The sequence below is a fragment of the Pseudophryne corroboree genome, chromosome 4 (genome assembly GCF_028390025.1).
Source record: "Pseudophryne corroboree isolate aPseCor3 chromosome 4, aPseCor3.hap2, whole genome shotgun sequence".
In the NCBI taxonomy this organism is placed as follows: domain Eukaryota; kingdom Metazoa; phylum Chordata; class Amphibia; order Anura; family Myobatrachidae; genus Pseudophryne; species Pseudophryne corroboree.
Genome location: NC_086447.1, coordinates 172,556,383 through 172,577,008, shown reverse-complemented (window position 1 = coordinate 172,577,008; position 20,626 = coordinate 172,556,383). Strand labels below are relative to the sequence as shown.

At 44.0% G+C, this 20,626-nt stretch overlaps 1 protein-coding gene across 1 annotated transcript in view; it reads right to left on the bottom strand.

Moving 5' to 3' along the window:
* Positions 1-5,803: 5,803 nt before the first annotated feature.
* LOC134909105 (serotransferrin-B-like) overlaps positions 5,804-20,626 on the bottom strand; it is a 102,980-nt gene continuing 88,157 nt past the window's right edge. The window contains exons 15-17 of the mRNA XM_063915543.1: positions 14,960-15,144; positions 9,100-9,292; positions 5,804-5,981 (exon numbers count right to left, since the gene is read on the bottom strand). Coding sequence (XP_063771613.1) covers positions 5,941-5,981; positions 9,100-9,292; positions 14,960-15,144 — 419 coding nt within the window. The 3' untranslated portion in view covers positions 5,804-5,940. The remainder of the gene's footprint in view (positions 5,982-9,099; positions 9,293-14,959; positions 15,145-20,626) is intronic.

Genomic DNA, 20,626 nt, shown 5'->3' with positions numbered 1-20,626 from the left:
ACAAAATTCGTCTATTAGAACTTTCAGCAGAATGATGGACGGTTTTGGGGAAGAACCATGTGAGAAAACATGCTCTAATATGTCCCGAGAAGAATCCGCAGCCCTGAGAAATCTCGGTAAGAGACAAGACATCATTATTAGGAATGCGGACAAGGGGGGTGCTCTTGTGGTTCTTGATACTGACAAATATAAGCATGAATGTGTAAGATTGCTGTCTGATACTGATACTTATGGCAAATTGTGCCAAGACCCTACTGGGCAATTTAAGAGAGAATTAGACAGTATGCTTAAAGACGCAGTTGATCAAGGCATTATTACACAGGCAGTATGTAAAGCTTTATCTAGTGAATTCCCAGTTGTACCTGTGTTTTATATAATTCCTAAGGTACATAAAAATCCCCTGGACCCTCCAGGACGACCGATTATTTCGGCCAGGGGGTCGTTATGTGAACCACTATCGGTGTATTGTGATGCTTTCTTACAGCCATGTATCCAGAATACTTGCACACATCTTAAGGATACTTCGATGTTACTCAGAAAATTTTTAGAAATGGGTAAACTATCTGAGCAGACTAGCCTCGCCACCATAGACGTTACAAGTTTGTATACATGTATACCGCATGGGGCGGGGCTACAAGCTGTCAGGAGATTAATCACCAATAACCCACTGTATAAAGGTCCTGACATTAATTTTTTTATAGCACTGTTAGAATTCTCCCTAACCCACAATTATTTTCTTTATGATAAGATCTTTTTCCTGCAGCGCACAGGTTGCGCAATGGGATCGGCGGTGGCACCATCCTTCGCCAACTCATATATGTGGGAGGTTGAATGTGATTTATTTTTACACAACAGTGCAATTTTTGACAGGATAAGTCTATATTTTCGGTATATAGATGATGTCCTTATATTCTGGATGGGTAATCAGGATGATCTTAAATCACTAGTTTACACACATAATGCCACAGATAGTCCTATTAAATTAACGTTAAAAATTGATGACAAAACCATCAATTTTTTGGATGTCTGCATTACGCTTGATGAAGGGACGATCAACACATCACTGTTTGTGAAACCCACAGACAGGAATAATGTGTTGCGCTATGATAGTTCCCACCCTAAATCTACGATTCGTAGTTTACCATTCTCACAATATTTGAGAATATGTCGCATTACGACTAAGCCATATGAGAAGGAGCAAGCCTTACATAACATGACTCTAAAATTTCTAGATAGAGGTTATCCAATTAAACTGCTGATGACAGCACGAAAGAGGGCGTTGAGTCTCACAAGAGAACAATTATTGGAACAAAAACCCCCTAAACTGCTACAGGGTAGATTTCCTTGGGTTACCCGTTTTAATTCCAGCAGCCACTATTTGACGAAAAAGACCAAACAAATCTGGCCCATTGTGGCTACTGACAAAGGGCTAGGTGAGGTATTTCAATCAAAATTATTACCTAGTTATTCTAGAAATCGCAGTATAAAAGATATAGTCATGAAAATTGACATCTCCCAATTTCATTTGGTTAAAGAACACTTCCTTAGCAAAAAAGCGGGATGTTATCGGTGCAGTGGATGCACAACGTGTAGTTATATGACACCGGGTACGAAATTTTTGCATCCGCACACCGGTAAACCATATAACATTAAACAGTGTTTGTCGTGCGAATCGAAGTTTGTGGTCTACCTACTCACATGCCCATGTGGTTTGTCATATGTGGGCAAGACGGATTGTGCTTTTAAGATCAGGATGGCACAACATAGATATGCCATCCGAGAAGCCATAAAAGCAGGTGATAGCGAACAACCAGTAGCTCGTCATTTTGCTAAAAAACAACACAATATGGCCACTCTTCGTTATAAAATCATCGACCAGGTTCCTAAATCTTTAAGGGGTGGAGACAGATCTAGAAAACTCCTACAATTAGAGTCCCGTTGGATCCACACACTTGGCACACTTGCTCCTAAAGGGCTCAATGAAGCCCTTAATTTAAGATGTTTTCTATGAGCAGTGTGCCAGGCAGATAAGGGTGATGCAATAAATACATGCACTGGTAATAACAAATTCTTTTTAAAAATATTGTGGCAGCTAGGTGGATTGATTTTTATTCTTATAGTTATTTTTACTATGTCACTTTTTGTTCACTAACAGAATATTTTATTTTTAAATATAATATATAGCCCACGGCCTGTTGCATCAATATAATATTTTACACTGATATCGCTCTGATTACCACAAGATGTATATATGTATAGTTTTTAATGTGGAACAGATCGTCTTATTTATTCACTGTTTTGTTTTGTTTGAAGTATAATGCAATGGCTGTTAAGAGGCAGATTAATTATTTTGATCATGTTTTGTTTATGTGTTGCTATGGTTTCTCTCTTCCCAGCCACAACGCGTCAGCTGGACGGGCCGGCATGATGTCATTTCCGGTGGGACCGGGAGGACGCGGCCGGAAACCGGGCGACGCGGCTGGAGGCGGCGGGCGTGAGTATTCCTACACAGGTATTTAAACACTGTTTATTGTCACATTTAATTATCCTGACGAAGGGGCTGTGTCCCCGAAACGTAGATCACCGCATTAAAGCTTTTTGAAAAGTCTCCGGAGTGCCGCCTCATTGTATTGCCTGTATGAAGGAGGATTCTCTCCCCGAGGAGGGCACCAGGAGCAGCTGTTTGCAGGCGGAGGGGACCGCAGGAGTGCCGGGTCATTGTGCAGGTTATATATATATATATATATATATATACATACACACAGTATATATATATATATATATATATATATATATATATATTTTAAGGTTAAGGAGTCCAGATAGTGAAGAATTGCATTGAAACTGTGTTTTCACCTCAAGACTGACAAGAGGAAGGGGCTCAACATGATGTAGGTATCGCCAGTGGCAGAGAGACAGACTAGATCGGCCAAGATATTATTTTCTGCCGTCAAATTCTATGTTTCTATGACACTGACAGAGGCAGGGTCTGAGATTGCAAAAAAAAAAAAAAAAATGTCACAGATCATGCTGTGGGGAGGGGACTCTTGATTTCCCAAAGTACTTTTTTGGCACCTCATTACCTAGTGAAGATGAGCAAAGGGTATGAGGGGCAATCAAAGTATTTCTAGAAGGGGGGGTTTCAAATGCAATCCACAATCTCCGGCTCAACTTAACACTGGTGGGTTTCTGGGTGAGCAGAAGAAGAATCTAGTACTAACCCTGGACATATGTACATATTGGTCTTTTTATACACTGGATAGTGTATGGAATACAGTATTAATAATTAACACTATAGATGGTCTATAGCAGTGTTTTTCAACCACTGTGCCGTGGCACACTAGTGTGCCCTGAGCAGTCTCCAGGCGTGCCGCCATAGAAGCAGAGCCAGGCCCGTCAGTGTTTTGCTGCTACTGAGGCCCTAGAACGATCAATACTGGTGGGTTTAGTGGTTGCAGAGCTAGTTCTAATTTTGGGCCTGGGCAGTGTTGGGCTCTTCTGGCTTTCTCAGATGTGGCTCAGGTGTTACCTATAGAGAAGCTGAGACATGACATCCTAGGACACGCAACTGCACCGTGCATCACCATTATATTTAAGTTGAAAAAAATGGTGTGCCTTGGCAATATTTAAATCTTGTTCAGTGTGCTGCGAGTTGTAAAAGGTTGAAAATCTTTGGTCTATAGCATAGATTGTATCAAACATATTTAAATAACATAGGTGGTAAGGAAAAGGTTACAAATACCACAATTAAATACACAAACATAATAGAACCAGTAGGAGATAGAACGGAGCTTTATAAGCGGACATTATCACACCTTGTTATAAGCACACATTATCACACCTTGTTACAAGCACACATTATCACACCTTGTTATAAGCACACATTATCACACCTTGTTATAAGCACACATTATCACACCTTGTTATAAACACACATTATCACACCTTGTTATAAGCACACATTATCACACCTTGTTATAAGCATACATTATCACACCTTGTTATAAGCACACATTATCACACCTTGTTATAAGCACACATTATCACACCTTGTTATAAGCACACATTATCACACCTTGTTATAAGCACATATTATCACACCTTGTGGTATGGAACCTGCCTCTTCTTCCTGGCAGCTACTCTCTGGTCCGATGCGCTGATTGAGTGCTCAGATATACACAACAAACTTGGTAGAAGAAGCTGCTGCCTCTGGACATGTATAGCAGCTCTGCTTTGTCACTTAAACTGCATGATGTGGCGGAAGATTTGGGTGGGTTATATTGTTTCTGTGCAGGGTAAATACTGGCTGCTTTATTTTCATACTGCAATTTAGATTTCAGTTTGAACACGCCTTACCCAAATCTAACTCTCTCTGCACATGTTACATCTGCCTCACCTGCAGAACTTTGTTGGTTTGCTAACAAACCTGAATAAGACCCTATATACTATAGCTATTGTGGTTATAATTTGAGCTGCTGGCCAAGAGGAGGGATTTTGTTGAGCAACCGGAAACCCCTCCTATGTTTGCCTATGGGTATGCAAATAAGAGATCGGTAGTCACATGATCGGCTGTAGCTCACATGCAGGAAGGTCAGCCATCACAAAGCTCCAAAGGCAAGAAGCAGAGCTACATCTTAGCAAGGTGTGTGTTGGGGAATGACCACATGTGATTGGAAAGTTTAATGACAGTGAAGTCACTAGGTGGTGAAAGGCATGAGGTGGACAGGAGGATATAAAAAGTGCAGATAGATAGGAATAAAATCACAAGTATTTCGGGATAGTACAATAATCAACTAAATTAAATATATGTTTAAGATTGAGCAGCAGCCCTTAGAATAAAGGATGCAATACCGTATATATATATACAGTACAGTACATTGACTGCCAGTGGCATTCTGTGTAATATGAAGAGAGTCTAGTAGGGGCGCTTTAAGAGAGGAGGAGGCGTGGGTGCAGCCTCCTCCGTTCGGGCCCCCTCCTCTTTGCCGGCAGCACTAAGAGTCTGAGCACTAGAGCGCTCAGACTCTACTACGCATGCGCAGATCTCGTGGAAAATGGTGCGGAGGACATTTTCCCTGAGCTTTCTCTACTGCGCATTCGCAGAACTCTGTGAAAATGGCTGCTGGGCCATTTTCACAGAATTTTAATACCGCCGTGGATGTTGCCGCGGGACTCCGGAGGCTTATTTAGAAAATGGGTGCAGCGTGTGCGATGGGGGCCCCCTCTGGACTCAGGGGCCCGTGTGCACCGCACACACTGCACCCATTATAGAAACGCCAGTGGAGTCTAGTATAAGAGCAATACATGGCAAAACAGCAGACAAATTCTATCCCAATAGTGAACAGTTTCTCGCAGGTCCAGCAATTCAGTGACATCATCCATCGTGGCCCTGCTGCCGCCGGACGCGCCAATATACAACAGGACCATGAAAAAGAGAGAGTGCACACTGCACAAGGTGGACATAAACACACTGTGCCACCAGTACTCCTCAGGAATTGTGGACAATCAGCATCAGTCCGGACAGTCAGGGTTCGCGATAGACAGTTTTCCTAAAACAGGATACGAACTGCTGCACTCTTTTCCCCCACAAAAATTACTCCAAAAGGAGCAGTAAACATGTTTAAAAAATGAATGACTTATTTTTCCTTACAGGTGCCACTATCTTTTTAGCGCTCTTAAACATCATTTTATCTGTATCCTTTTTATGAGAGCTGCTTTATATACAGTATCTTTATAGTTTAATGAGGTAAGGAATATTTATATGTACAGTATATTAATAATAAGAACAAAATCCACAATAGTGTAATAGCAATAATGAACTGATTTATTGAAAGATGAAAGATAAGATGTAACTGGACGTAGAACAAAGCTGTTTTTTGGGAAGAAACAAGCAGATAAATGGCAAAATACAGCAGCCAGTGCATGAAGGTGACTCCATTGTTAGAGCTTGCAGGTATGGAAGGTGCAGGCCGCGAGCAGATCTGTGTATAGATAAAAAAACAGGACAGCAATGGATGAATCAGGTCATGTGTTCTCTGTCAGCATAAAATGAATGACAGTTTAGTAATTGTTTTTTTCAACAGCATTTAACATTACTTTGCATTCAACCTTACTGGTACATTACGTTTAATGATTAGTGTTTACACTACTAAGGAAGGGACACATTCCCCTGGGTGATTCTATATACAGTTTTTGTCTTTAACAGTGGTGCAACTCTGAGGATCTGCCTCTTCACTCCAGTTTTCCCACCGCCCACCCCTTTTTGTGTATGGTTTATTTGTGTGTACAGTATGTGTGCGTGTGTGGTGGTAAAGAATGGTAGTTTATTGGTTAAGTGAAGTTTTAGGCTTAGTGGGTGCGCTCTCCTTGCAGTAGGGTATGAAGTAAACCAATAGTCCTGGATGGAAAATGATTACACCACCTGAATGGGTGGGTCGTGGAATGGAGAGTTGAACACCAATGATTGGTTTCTGCGTGGGTGTGTTTGGTTGTCATGTCGTTCCATAGTGCGGCTATCATTTAAAAAAAATTAATTAAAAGCATTATTTGTCAATAATAAATTTGACCAAAATTTTAAATGGCAGCACTGTTGTCCGTATTTGGTTGTTAGGTACAGGTATCATTTAAAGGGGTAACACAAATTATGCCGCTAATACTGCGCTGATGTATCAAAAATCATATTCAAGGACAGGGGCTCTGATAGGAGCCTGTCCCTGCGCTGTGTATAGAAAAGTGATCACATTAGCATTCAATTTACTTTGTGTGTTTGACCTCAGGTGGCCTATTGCACATGTGTGACCATCAGTCACATGTGCTAATGGCTATTACCTCTGTGATATGTGATATGTAGCCTATAGGCTACAGTGGAGCTTACAGGACACAGCTCTGGAATGCTTAACACCCCGGAGCTTGGTAAATCTCACACTATAATAACCTATGGGGGCTGCTGTTCAGTAGCGGATCTTGCCATGGGCAAGCAGGAATTTTGCCTGGGGCACCGCTGTCCCGAGGGCGCCGCCGCCGTGGCAAGATTAGCTACTGGTGCCGTGCGGTGTGCGATGACATCATCGCACTCCACACGGCATTGTGGCGGCCATAGACGCTAGAAGTCATAATTGACCTCTAGTGTCTGTGCGGTGCTATCCCATACATCCGAGGAGCGCCGCCGGCGGCCGGAGATGGAGGACATCAGCGGTCGGGAAGCAGAAGCAGGGATGGTGAGTATTTATATATTTATTTATTTATTGGTAAGCGGCGCTACTAGCGGCACAGCTACCGGGGGCACCGTATTGGGGGCACAACTACTGAGGGCACAGCTACAGGGGGCACAACTACTGAGGGCATAACTGTGACCACACCCCTTCCCCAAAGAAAACTTTCGTCCTGGGCGCCACAAGGTCTAGAACCGGCCCTGCTGCTATTGTAATCGGAAACAGTGGAGCCGCAGCAGATATGTACTTTTTGCAGTTATTCCCTGAAAAATTGTAGATTTAGGAGGATTTCCCACATAATTTGTTTATTAAATATGCCCATTCACACCTTTGTGTTACTTCTCAGCAGTCACTGGCAGGCATCTCTGACACACATTTGTTTGTTTTTTCTATAAATATACCCCCTAGAGACTAGGAGTTGGATGTAATGATGCCCGAGTTTGGTGGCCGCGCGGGATGCTGGCCAAACTCCGACGTTTATTTAAAGGGGCAATTACTTACAAGGCCCAATAACGCTTTCCCATCCTGGCTGCATTCCAAAAATACTAGTAACACCCCTCATCCTGGCTTCAGTAAACTTCAGGGGAGTATATATAGCAAAGCTTGGAGAGAGATAAAATTGTGATAAAGTGCCAACCAATCAACTATCATTTTCCAAACACAGCCTGTAAAATGTATGACAGAAACTGATTGACTAATACTTTATCTCTCACAATTTCATCTCTCTTCTAACTTAAAAAAAAAATACTAATTAAAGTGCCCTTATTGATGCAGTAGGTTGGCTATTTTTTTTTAAATGGTATGCATTGTTGGGTTAAATTATTATACATATTTTATGGGTTTCATTAAAACTGGCAAAAAAAATAAAAATGTTTCAAGTGCAGATTTTCTTCTGAAAACCTATGTTTAAAATCATGCTCTTTGCTGTTGTGTAAAGGTGGCTTAATACCGAAGAAAGTATATCTTCGTGGGGGGGGGGGGGGGGGGGGGGGGGTAGAAAAGAAATGTACAGAATTTGGTGCACTTTTTGCAAGTTTAATGATGAAGTTCTGAGCAACCTTCTGATATTTTCTGAAAATTCAGTCTGCTGGAAAAAGGTACAACTGATGTAAGTAATGCATAAAAAAATGACAGATATTGAAGATGAAGTTTGAATGTGTCTAGCCCGAAAAGTGCAAAAATACGTTCAGCACTAGGATGAGAAAAGCCTCAATGGCAAAAAAGTTAAAGCCAGTGTTAGCATGCTGCATTATATGGTCAGACGTAAACTCTAAAGGGTTCACTTGCAGATGTTCCATTTCTCAGTCTCTAAACAGAATTTGGTGATCTATGACTATAGCATACTTACCTACTTTTGAAATCTCTCCGGGAGAAAACTGGAAAGGAGATGCCGCAGCGAATTTCGGGGAGCTGGGTTGGGCTTTATCATCATCAAGCCCCATTCCCACCACGGGAAAAACACCACAATTTGTGGGTTCACGTGGAGGGGGCGGGGCTAAAATTACGCGATTCAGGTCATTTTAGCCCTTCCCCACGGACACTCGAATGACGTAGATTATCTCTCTGTCCTACCCGCTTCACTAGGGTACAAGCAGGATGCTGGAGACCTGCCTGCTCTTCCGGGGATGCAAGGGGCTACCCCAAAAATCGGGAGCCTCCCACAACTTCCGGGAGAGTAGGCAAGTATGACTATAGCTATCTAATTGGCGTTGAACCAGAGGAGTCTGTGGTTGTTCCAATTCCACAAATTGCATTGTATTGACAAAAAGAACGACAAGACAGGAATTCACATTATACTGGAGCTGAGTTGGAAACACAGTTAGCGAGGGGGAAAAGATGCACCCACACATATGAAGAATATAAAGATGCAGGAGTTAGACTCTATTACCTGATCTTGTATTTGAACACAGATTAAGACCACTCATAGCATCGATGTATTCTGTTCCTAAGTAGTCTTTCATGCTATCCCCTTTAATTTCACGCAAGCACTGTGTGGAATCCTTGAAGAGCTGGTCTGTATGTCCTTCTGAAGAGAACATTTGCCACTGGGAACTTCTTGGCTTATTCCTGCCAAAATTTGCCTACAAATTAAAAAGCAATTACAAATTAAATTACAAATTAAAATGTATATATACATATATATATATACACACACACACACACACACACACACACAGACAGGGGCGGATTGAGGGGTCTATTCATAAAAAAAACTAAAAATGCATTGCCACTTATCACTAAACATCGCATCGGTTCGATGCGTTGTATAGCTGTTATAAATAACAATTCATGTATACTCACCCTTCCTACAAAGCGAAGCAGTGTCCCAGGCTCCAGCAACGTTCTCTTCTCCGGCGGTCCCCCTCTGCGGTGCTTGGAGTCAGCTGGCGGGTCCTTCTGTGCATGTGCCACCTGCTGACCTCCCAGAAGGCCGCAGAGGCTGCTGGGAGGTCAGGGGGGCAGAGGCAGTGCTGGGTATGGACAGAGAGCAGGAAAGCATTGAGTTTCTCTGCAGTTACAGCACCACGGTTAATTTTGCGCCATCCTGACATGGCGAACCTGAACACCATATAGAAGCGGAAAGCTGAGCTTTTCACTCCTTCATGAATCGCATTCACCATCCTAAAGTATGGTGATGCAATTCAGGCACGGAGTTGGGGTGCCGCTGGGTAACCTTCGTGCTAGTCCTGCCCCATGAATAGCACGAAGCAATTTTGCACACACACAGCATACATACATACACACAGCAGACACACATATGTACAGTAGTATACATGCATATATACACACACACAACATACTTACACAAACATGCAGCATTTATACACACAGCCGTCACACACAGTATAAATGTACACTGCCGACACATCCACAAACACACACACATTATATATATATATATATATATATATATATATACACACAGGGGTGTATCTACCCATTGGCCAGGATGGCACTCGCCAGGGGCGGCAGGCAAGGAGGGGCGCCGCCTAGCTGTGCCACCCGTGGCCAAAGGGTTGAAAAGTACTGTCAGACTGTGCCTGGTGAGAGTCTGTTACTGCTGGAGCGGCGTCGGTGTCCGTCAGCACCGCATACCACTCTGCACTAGTGATCTGATTAGTGTCCGGCAGCACAGCACTTGTAATCAGACTCAAAATAAACTACAGCTCCCAGCAGCCCTTGTTGCTGGGAGCTCCTGTAGTTTATTTTGAGTCTGATTACAAGTGAGGTGCTGCCGGACACTAATCAGATCACTAGTGCAGTGCGGTATGCGGTGCTGACGGACACCGGCGTCGCGCCAGCAGTAACAGACTCTCACCAGGTACACAGCAATTGTTATATAGCACAGTGCTATAGATGCTGTTGAAGATAATAAAAAAAGTGTCAGTGTTTGGGAGAAGGGACTGTAGTACCTGGAAAACTACACAATTTTCATGCATGTTAGATATAAGTAAGTAGTAAGTAAGCGAAAACTTTAACTTGTTGAGTGTAATAAAGAAAATACAAATCTTACCTATTTCAAAGCCAGGTTCAAAGAAACGTATATCAGTTAATTGTATAATTGATCATTTTATCTTGGAAGTGATGGCACCCTGATGTTTTTTCTAACAAGAAGTACTTCTACCATCCAACTAATGGTGTTTGGTTAATGGCTGGGTCCATTTGAGGCTCATCTCACAGCAGCTCATTAGCATCTCATTTGGGATGCAGTTAAGATGCCGGCGTTTGGCATCCAGGTGGTTGGAAAGCTGACTCCAGTATACCGAAACTGCTTGGAATGCTGATGCTGGCATCCCAACATAGATAGCGATGCAGAATGCCAAAATCCGGATCATGTTGGTGCAAGCCGCGTGGGAGGGTTAGGGTTAGGCTGCGAGGGTGGGAGGGTTAGGCTACAGGGAGGGAGATTAGGAAGGGTGGGTTAAGGTTAGGCACCACTGAAGAGGCTTTTCAGGGGGTGGGTTAAGGTCAGGCTGTGGGAACGGTGGGTTAGGTTTAGGGGGTAGGGATGGTGTAACGTGAATATGAGACACTACTGTGCGGTGTAATGCGAATAAGGGACACTACTGTGTGGTGTAATGCGAATAAGGGACACTACTGTGTGGCATCATTTGAATTGGAAGTACTATTGTGTCCACGCCCTTCCCCCACACGACCATGCCCCATTTCCAATACTCACACCTTATTTCAAATGTGCATGGGGGGGGGGGCAGCCCCTTACTTTGCCAGGGGCGCTCGGACCCCTAGATACACCCCTGTATACACACACCTCTTTTACACAAAATATGTGAAACAGTCACTATAATTACTGGTAATTAAAGTAGATAAGCCACGATAGCTTATTTATTAACAGTTTCATATATAGCGCAGCAAATTCCGTTGTGCTTCTACAGCTTATCATAGATGCTGCTTCCCCACCCCCCTTCCCCAGGATACCGGGTTAGAGAGGGCTCACCTGGCAAGCATCATTTGTTAAAGCCTCCCCACTCCTTCTCCACCGCCAGCCCCCCGACATGCGACACCTGCAGAGTGAGTGACTCACGAGGCAACCACTGCCTCACCTGACCAGCCCAGCTCGGAAATGCAGGAGAAAAGCTTCCCTACCGTTAGCTCCTGTGCTGCTTCCCCCAGCAGATTCAGACACTCTTCCCAGGTGGCTTGGTCAGCTCTTCCACAGTGTATCCAGCAAGGCGCAACGTCATGACGTCAATCATGTTGCGTCTAGTGGGGGTGATTCCGAGTTGTTCGCTCGCAAGCTGCTTTTAGCAGCTTTGCACACGCTAAGCCGCCGCCCTCTGGGAGTGTATCTTAGCTTATCAAAATTGCGAACGAAAGATTAGCAGAATTGTGAATAGACACTTCTTAGCAGTTTCTGAGTAGCTCCACACTTACTCGGCATCTGCGATCAGTTCAGTCAGTTTTGTTCCTGGTTTGACGTCACAAACACACCCAGCGTTCGCCCAGACACTCCCCCGTTTCTCCAGCCACTCCCGCGTTTTTCCCAGAAACGGCAGTGTTTTTTCACACCATCCCATAAAACGGCCAGTTTCCGCCCAGAAACACCCACTTCCTGTTAATCACATTACGATCACCAGAACGAAGAAAATACCTCGTAATGCCGTGAGTAAAATACCTAACTGCATAGCAAATTTACTTGGCGCAGTGCGAACATTGCGCATGCGCATTAGCGACTAATCGCTCCGTTGCGAAAAAAATATAACGAGCGATCAACTCGGAATGACCCCCAGTGTGCGGCTGTCCAGCACTTCCTCCTCTCTCATGCAGTTTGTTCCATTTTTATGTCAGACGTGAAAACAGAACAAAGAGTCCTGCCAGCGGTAAGGCGGTATGGGGGTACGGCGTACCGGCTGCTAATTTCTTAATGGTACGCCGTACCACCCCGTACCGGCGTATTTGCACCACTGTATATAGTATATAAACACATAAGGAAGCTGATGTTGTCACCTAGAGCACCGTGCAAATTGGATGGTTTCACAGACTTTTTGCTCTAATCATATTACAAGTTGAGTATCCCATATCCAAATATTCCGAAATACGGACTTTTTTTGAGTGAGAGTGAGATAGTGAAACCTTTGTTTTCTGATGGCTCAATGTACACAAACTTTGTTTAATACACAAAGTTATTAAAAATATTGAAATGACCTTCAGGCTGTGTGTGTATAAGGTGTATATGAAACATAAATGAATTGTGTGAATGTATACACACTTTGTTTAATGTACAAAGTTAGAAAAAATATTGGCTAAAATGACCTTCAGGCAGTGTATATAAGGTGTACTGTATATGTAACATAAATGCATTCTGTGCTTAGATTTAGGTCCCATCACCATGATATCTCATTATGGTATGCAATTATTCCAAAATACGGAAAAATCCCATATCCAAAATACCTCTGGTCCCAAGCATTTTGGATAAGGGATACTCAACCTGTAATACCCTATTAATATTTCTGTTATTTTATTTTTATTTATTTCTGTTCTCAGTTGTGGTTTACCAATACCTTTGCTGATACCCTTATAATCATTATAGTAAATGCACATATTTCTTTTTCATGCAGTAGTTAATTTTCTTTTTTAGGGGCCTATTTACCAAGCAGGTGTTTCATAAATTTATCTGCATAACCTTATATATCACTTCTATGTAGGAACTTTCAAATAAATCTCCTGCAAAAGGCAGAAGTCTGACCCCTATGTACTAAATTCTGAAGATAGCATTAGACTGTAGGCTACAATCCGTAGAAAGTACTTTGGAAAGAGAGCCATAGGATCCCTCCCCAGCACTCACCACTTGCATATGTGTTGTCAGCAGACAGTAGGGAGGCGGTCCCAGGAAACTAAAAATAAAATTATCACTAATGCATACTTACCTACCTCTTCTCTGGGAGAAGTTTGGGGGGGGGGGGGGGGGACAGGACTGTGATGTCATTAGGCCCCATCCCTAAGATGAGGAAATGCTTGTGATTCGCGGGTCCCCGTGTAGCAGGTGTGGCTAAATGGCACAATTCATGTCTTTAGCCCCTCCTCCTTCACACAGCTGCCGATATTGCAGCAGGAAGCGGGTGGTAAGCGCGAGAGTCACCTACCCTACTGGGGCTCCTTTGTACTACCCCAAAAATTGGGAGGCTCCTGCAGCTTCTTGGAGGGTAGGTAAGTATGCACTAATGCAATCACTTGACATTTACACTTTGCAGGGGCAGGCTCCTATTGGATCAATTATACATCAGGGTGGTACTTAATTCCTTGTTGCTGCGAATAGCAGCAATAAGAAATGATAATATTTTATAAAATAATTATGTGGTCAAAAATCCAATAATTAAAAAATGGGCCCTTTAATGAGATGACGTTGCGCATAGAGTTTTTACAGTGTTAGAGCACTAACCCTACACCTAACACTGTTGATATTGCGACTGTTGACAATCACAGTGTCGGCATTATGACTATGTCAACATTGTGAATATCAACATAATCACTACATACCCCGTGGCATAATTTTGTTTTTACCAAACTCACCATAGTGATCTATCACACATTAGTCCCAATACAGCGTCATTCTGCAAGGTTAAGGGGCATTTTTATTAAGCTGTTCACCCAGTTTGTGCCTATGTACTGTATTAAAGACTACCGTTTTCCATGGCTATCGATAGAAATATTTTCTGTTGCTGCATATTCATAAATAATCCCCACGACCCCTTAGCAGTTCTGCATTACGACATATTTTACATTTTATGTCACTTTTTTTTCATCTCAGATTAAGATTCTTTTTCAAGATGACAGCACAAAGGTGGAGCTCTGCACTTCATGTATAGTGGTCAAGAATGATAGACTCCCATCAGACTTGGACTGGCCCACAGGGGTACAGGGGAAACCACCGGTGGGCCCCACTGCCTGGGGGCCCACCTCCTGCTCTAAGGATCAGGTTCTAGACTGTGCACTTTAATTATACATTATACATATGTTACCTTATACTGGACTATGGTGCATTTTCTACAGTGCATTCCTGTTATTAATCTGTTAGTAATCTGGTACATTATCATGCATGCAGCAGCTGAATTTACTGTGTATATTTATGAAGGGGCCCAGACATTGCACTCTCTAATGGTTAGTCAAACCAATGAGGTGCAGACTGGCCACACCCTTAATATGGGCCCCTACCACTGCATTTCCCCAGTGGGCCCTACACGCCGCAGTCCGACACTGACTCCCATTAATTTACTTAGCATTGATCTTACCTCCTGGTCTTTAAGAATTTTTACCACTGCCGCCTTCTTTTCTTTAGTAGTGACCACAGCGTGAGCGGGGACCTTAGCAAGGTGACAGGTTTTGTACTCCGTGACAGGTTTGCGAGTGCCATCTAGACACAATAACTGTAGCTGGTTTAAAGCCACATCTTTTGCCCAATCAGGAATGTTTGAACCTAGAGGGAATAGCCATAAAATAAGTCTGTTAGATTCTGTGACACTTTTAACTGGGTTCACATGTGAGTTAAAAGAACACAATGTTATGGTAATATTGTCTTAAGTCCCCCATACATTTATGAGGTGACTCCCCAATCTCCTGACCCTGCCGGAAATGCTGATACGCTGAAGGGATCCGCAAATCCTTTGCCAATTCCGACCATTTCTGGACAGGATTGGGGAATTGGGAAAACAATACGTAAAAAGAAAAGGTACAATCTCACTATTTGCGCTCCAAATGTCCCTTCATTCAGCTGACCAGACATGAGATGCTGTACACCAGTGTTCCATGAGTGATATCCATCCACATTATATGGTTTAAAGAGAAAGGAAGTAATATCTCCTCTAAAGAAACCTTTACGTGTGTTCTACCACATTTTTACAAGTAAGCATACATGTAAGAACCCATTGTCAAGTTATCATCACATCATTTCGGGTGATCCTATAAGAAGGTGGACGTCTGATCTCTACTGGGACTTTTTTTCCATCACTTATAGTCTCCGCTGCACAGGGGAAAAGAACTTTATTTACAAACAGTATTACACTATATTGTGTTTTATTTTCTGTTTCATGTATTCATTATCGATGTGAGGATTATCAAAGTGACATTTGGAGCGCAAATAGTGAGATTGTACCTTTTCTTTTTACGTATTGTTTGTGTAGGTTGATGATCTATCAGGTATTATCCATTTGCTGCTCCTTTGCTGCGCCTCAAAGAGGAATTCTTTCTTGTTGCAATTGGGAAAACAAGTTTAATATTCCAGATTCCCCAACCTGGCAGTCGGGGATTGGGTGATTGCCCTAATATATCTAAGACTTCTAGGAGCCTTAATACAAAGAATTTTGCTTATCAATATCAGCTAAATGGTTTCTTTAATCATACGCAGGTGAGTTAATCTGTGTTGCTGGATCAGTAATTATCACAACTGCTTTCACAGACAGAAATTTTCAATATATGGCCTATAGCGAAAACTTGAGGGTTGCGATTTGAGAGCCACTTATGTATTCTGATCATGTAAAATGTGATGCTTTACTATACTATTTTTTAGAGTACAACTTTAATCCATATACTGTAACTATGTTTTTAGTGGTTATATATCATGGACCTTTCAATGTGCAATAAACACCTAATATAAGATGAATGTGAACGTGTAATCATATTATTAAGCTCTGCGTAGTATTTGCATTTTGGTTTTTAACTTACAAATGGGTCTATTCATGGAGCAGTGAAAAGAGTGGAAAAGTGAGCCAGTGGAGAAGTTGCCCATGGCACTCAATTAGTTGCTATGTCTAATTTTATAGAATACACTTGATAGATGTTAACTCAAATCTGATTGGGCAATTTCTCCACTGCTCACTTCTTTACTCTTTTTCACTGCTCCACGAATAGACCCCAACGCCCTCAACAGTTTTGTACCTTGCTATAGCTCTACTAGTCTCTATATACCAACACAGATTTACAGATGTGTTCTGCATACTTACTGCAGTCATGTTAAATAGCTCTTCTAGTCATGCCATGCAGTAACATGACTTGGTAGCGCCAAGCGTCTGTATGTGCGACTTTTTACATTTAAATGCATCTAAGTCGCATTGCTATACCACTTAGTGGAGCAGTGAAAAGAGTGGAGAAGTAGGCCAGTGGAGAAATTGCACATGGCTTGTGTATCCTATTCACATTGTGATGCAAATAATAAGAATTTACTTACCGATAATTCTATTTCTCGTAGACCGTAGTGGATGCTGGGACTCCGTCAGGACCATGGGGGGATAGCGGCTTCGCAGGAGACTGGGCACAAAAGTAAAAGCTTTAGGACTACCTGGTGTGCACTGGCTCCTCCCCCTATGACCCTCCTCCAAGCCTCAGTTAGGATACTGTGCCCGGACGAGCGTACACAATAAGGAAGGATTTTGAATCCCGGGTAAGACTCATACCAGCCACACCAATCACACCATATAACTTGTGATCTAAACCCAGTTAACAGTATGATAACATGAGGAGCCTCCAGAACAGATGGCTCACTACAACAAAACCCGAATTTTTGGCAACAATAACTATGTACAAGTATTGCAGACAATCCGCACTTGGGATGGGCGCCCAGCATCCACTACGGACTACGAGAAATAGAATTATCGGTAAGTAAATTCTTATTTTCTCTGACGTCCTTGTGGATGCTGGGACTCCGTCAGGACCATGGGGATTATACCAAAGCTCCCAAACGGGCGGGAGAGTGCGGATGACTCTGCAGCACCGAATGAGAGAACTCCAGGTCCTCCTTAGCCAGGGTATCAAATTTGTAGAATTTTACAAACGTGTTTTCCCCTGACCACGTAGCTGCTCGGCAAAGTTGTAAAGCCGAGACCCCTCGGGCAGCCGCCCAAGATGAGCCCACCTTCCTTGTGGAATGGGCATTGACAGATTTTGAGTGTGGCAGGCCTGCCACAGAATGTGCAAGCTGAATTGTACTACAAATCCAACGAGCAATAGTCTGCTTAGAAGCAGGAGCACCCAGCTTGTTGGGTGCATACAATATAAACAGCGAGTCAGATTTCCTGACTCCAGCCGTCCTGGAAACATATATTTTCAGGGCCCTGACTACATCCAGTAACTTGGAATCCTCCAAGTCCCCAGTAGCCGCAGGCACCACAATAGGTTGGTTTAGGTGAAAAGCTGAAACCACCTTAGGGAGAAATTGAGGGCGAGTCCTCAATTCCGCCCTATCCGAATGAAAAATCAGGTAAGGGCTTTTATAGGATAAAGCCGCCAATTCTGATACGCGCCTGGCTGAAGCCAGGGCCAACAGCATTACCACTTTCCATGTGAGATATTTTAAATCCACTGTGGCAAGTGGTTCGAACCAATGTGATTTTAGGAATCCCAAAACCACATTGAGATCCCAGGGTGCCACTGGAGGCACAAAGGGAGGCTGTATATGCAGTACCCCCTTTACAAAAGTCTGGACTTCAGGAACTGAAGCCAATTCTTTCTGGAAGAAAATCGACAAGGCCGAAATTTGAACCTTAATGGATCCTAATTTTAGGCCCATGGACAATCCTGTTTGCAGGAAATGCAGGAAACGACCTAGTTGAAATTCCTCTGTCGGGGCCTTCCTGGCCTCGCACCACGCAACATATTTCCTCCAAATACGGTGATAATGTTGTGCAGTTACATCCTTCCTGGCTTTGATCAGGGTAGGGATGACTTCATCTGGAATGCCTTTTTCCTTCAGGATCCGGCGTTCAACTGCCATGCCGTCAAACGCAGCCGCGGTAAGTCTTGGAACAGACAGGGTCCTTGCTGAAGCAGGTCCCTTCTTAGAGGTAGAGGCCACGGATCCTCCGTGAGCATCTCCTGAAGTTCCGGGTACCAAGTCCTTCTTGGCCAATCCGGAGCCACGAGTATAGTTCTTACTCCTCTCCGTCTTATAATCCTCAGTACCTTTGGTATGAGAGGCAGAGGAGGGAACACATACACTGACTGGTACACCCACGGTGTTACCAGAGCGTCCACCGCTATTGCCTGAGGGTCCCTTGACCTGGCGCAATACCTGTCTAGTTTTTTGTTGAGGCGGGACGCCATCATGTCCACCTTTGGTTTTTCCCAACGGTTTACAATCACTTGGAAGACTTCTGGATGAAGTCCCCACTCTCCCGGGTGGAGATCGTGTCTGCTGAGAAAATCTGCTTCCCAGTTGTCCACTCCGGGAATGAACACTGCTGACAGTGCTATCACATGATTTTCTGCCCAGCGAAGAATCCTTGCAGCTTCTGCCATCGCTCTCCTGCTTCTTGTGCCGCCCTGTCTGTTTACGTGGGCGACTGCCGTGATGTTGTCCGACTGGATCAACACCGGCTGACCCTGAAGCAGAGGCCTTGCTTGACTTAGGGCATTGTAAATGGCCCTTAGTTCCAGGATATTTATGTGAAATGACGTTTCCATGCTTGACCACAAGCCCTGGAAATTTCTTCCCTGTGTGACTGCTCCCCAGCCTCTCAGGCTGGCATCCGTGGTCACCAGGACCCAGTCCTGAATGCCGAATCTGCGGCCCTCTAGAAGATGAGCACTCTGCAACCACCACAGGAGAGACACCCTTGTCCTTGGAGACAGGGTTATCCGCTGATGCATCTGAAGATGCGATCCGGACCATTTGTCCAGCAGATCCCACTGAAAAGTTCATGCGTGGAATCTGCCGAATGGAATCGCTTCGTAAGAAGCCACCATTTTTCCCAGGACCCTTGTGCATTGATGCACTGACACTTGGCCTGGTTTTAGGAGGTTCCTGACTAGCTCGGATAACTCCCTGGCTTTCTCCTCCGGGAGAAACACCTTTTTCTGGACTGTGTCCAGAATCATCCCTAGGAACAGCAGACGTGTCGTCGGAATCAGCTGCGATTTTGGAATATTTAGAATCCACCCGTGCTGTTGTAGTACTACTTGAGATAGTGCTACTCCGACCTCTAACTGTTCCCTGGACCTTGCCCTTATCAGGAGATCGTCCAAGTAAGGGATAATTAAGACGCCTTTTCTTCGAAGAAGAATCATCATTTCGGCCATTACCTTGGTAAAGACCCGGGGTGCCGTGGACAATCCAAACGGCAGCGTCTGAAACTGATAGTGACAGTTCTATACCACAAACCTGAGGTACCCTTGGTGAGAAGGGCAAATTGGGACATGGAGGTAAGCATCCTTGATGTCCAGAGACACCATATAGTCCCCTTCTTCCAGGTTTGCTATCACTGCTCTGAGTGACTCCATCTTGAATTTGAACCCTTGTATGTAAGTGTTCAAGGATTTCAGATTTAAAATAGGTCTCACCGAGCCGTCCGGCTTCGGTACCACAAACAGCGTGGAATAATACCCCTTTCCCTGTTGTAGGAGGGGTACCTTGATTATCACCTGCTGGGAATACAGCTTGTGAATGGCTTCCAATACCGCCTCCCTGTCGGAGGGAGACGTTGGTAAAGCAGACTTCAGGAACCGGCGAGGGGGAGACGTCTCGAATTCCAATTTGTACCCCTGAGATACTACCTGCAGGATCCAGGGGTCCACTTGCGAGTGAGCCCACTGCGCGCTGAAATTCTTGAGACGGCCCCCCACTGTACCTGAGTCCGCTTGTAAGGCCCCAGCGTCATGCTGAGGACTTGGCAGAAGCAGGGGAGGGCTTCTGTTCCTTGGAAGAGGCTGCCTGCTGCAGTCTTTTTCCCCTTCTTCTGCCCCGGGGCAGAAATGAGTGGCCTTTTGCCCGCTTGCCCTTATGGGGACGAAAGGACTGAGCCTGAAAAGACGGTGTCTTTTTCTGCTGAGAGGTGACCTGGGGTAAAAAGGTGGATTTCCCAGCCGTTGCCGTGGCCACCAGGTCCGATAGACCGACCCCAAATAACTCCTCCCCTTTATACGGCAATACTTCCATATGCCGTTTGGAATCCGCATCACCTGACCACTGT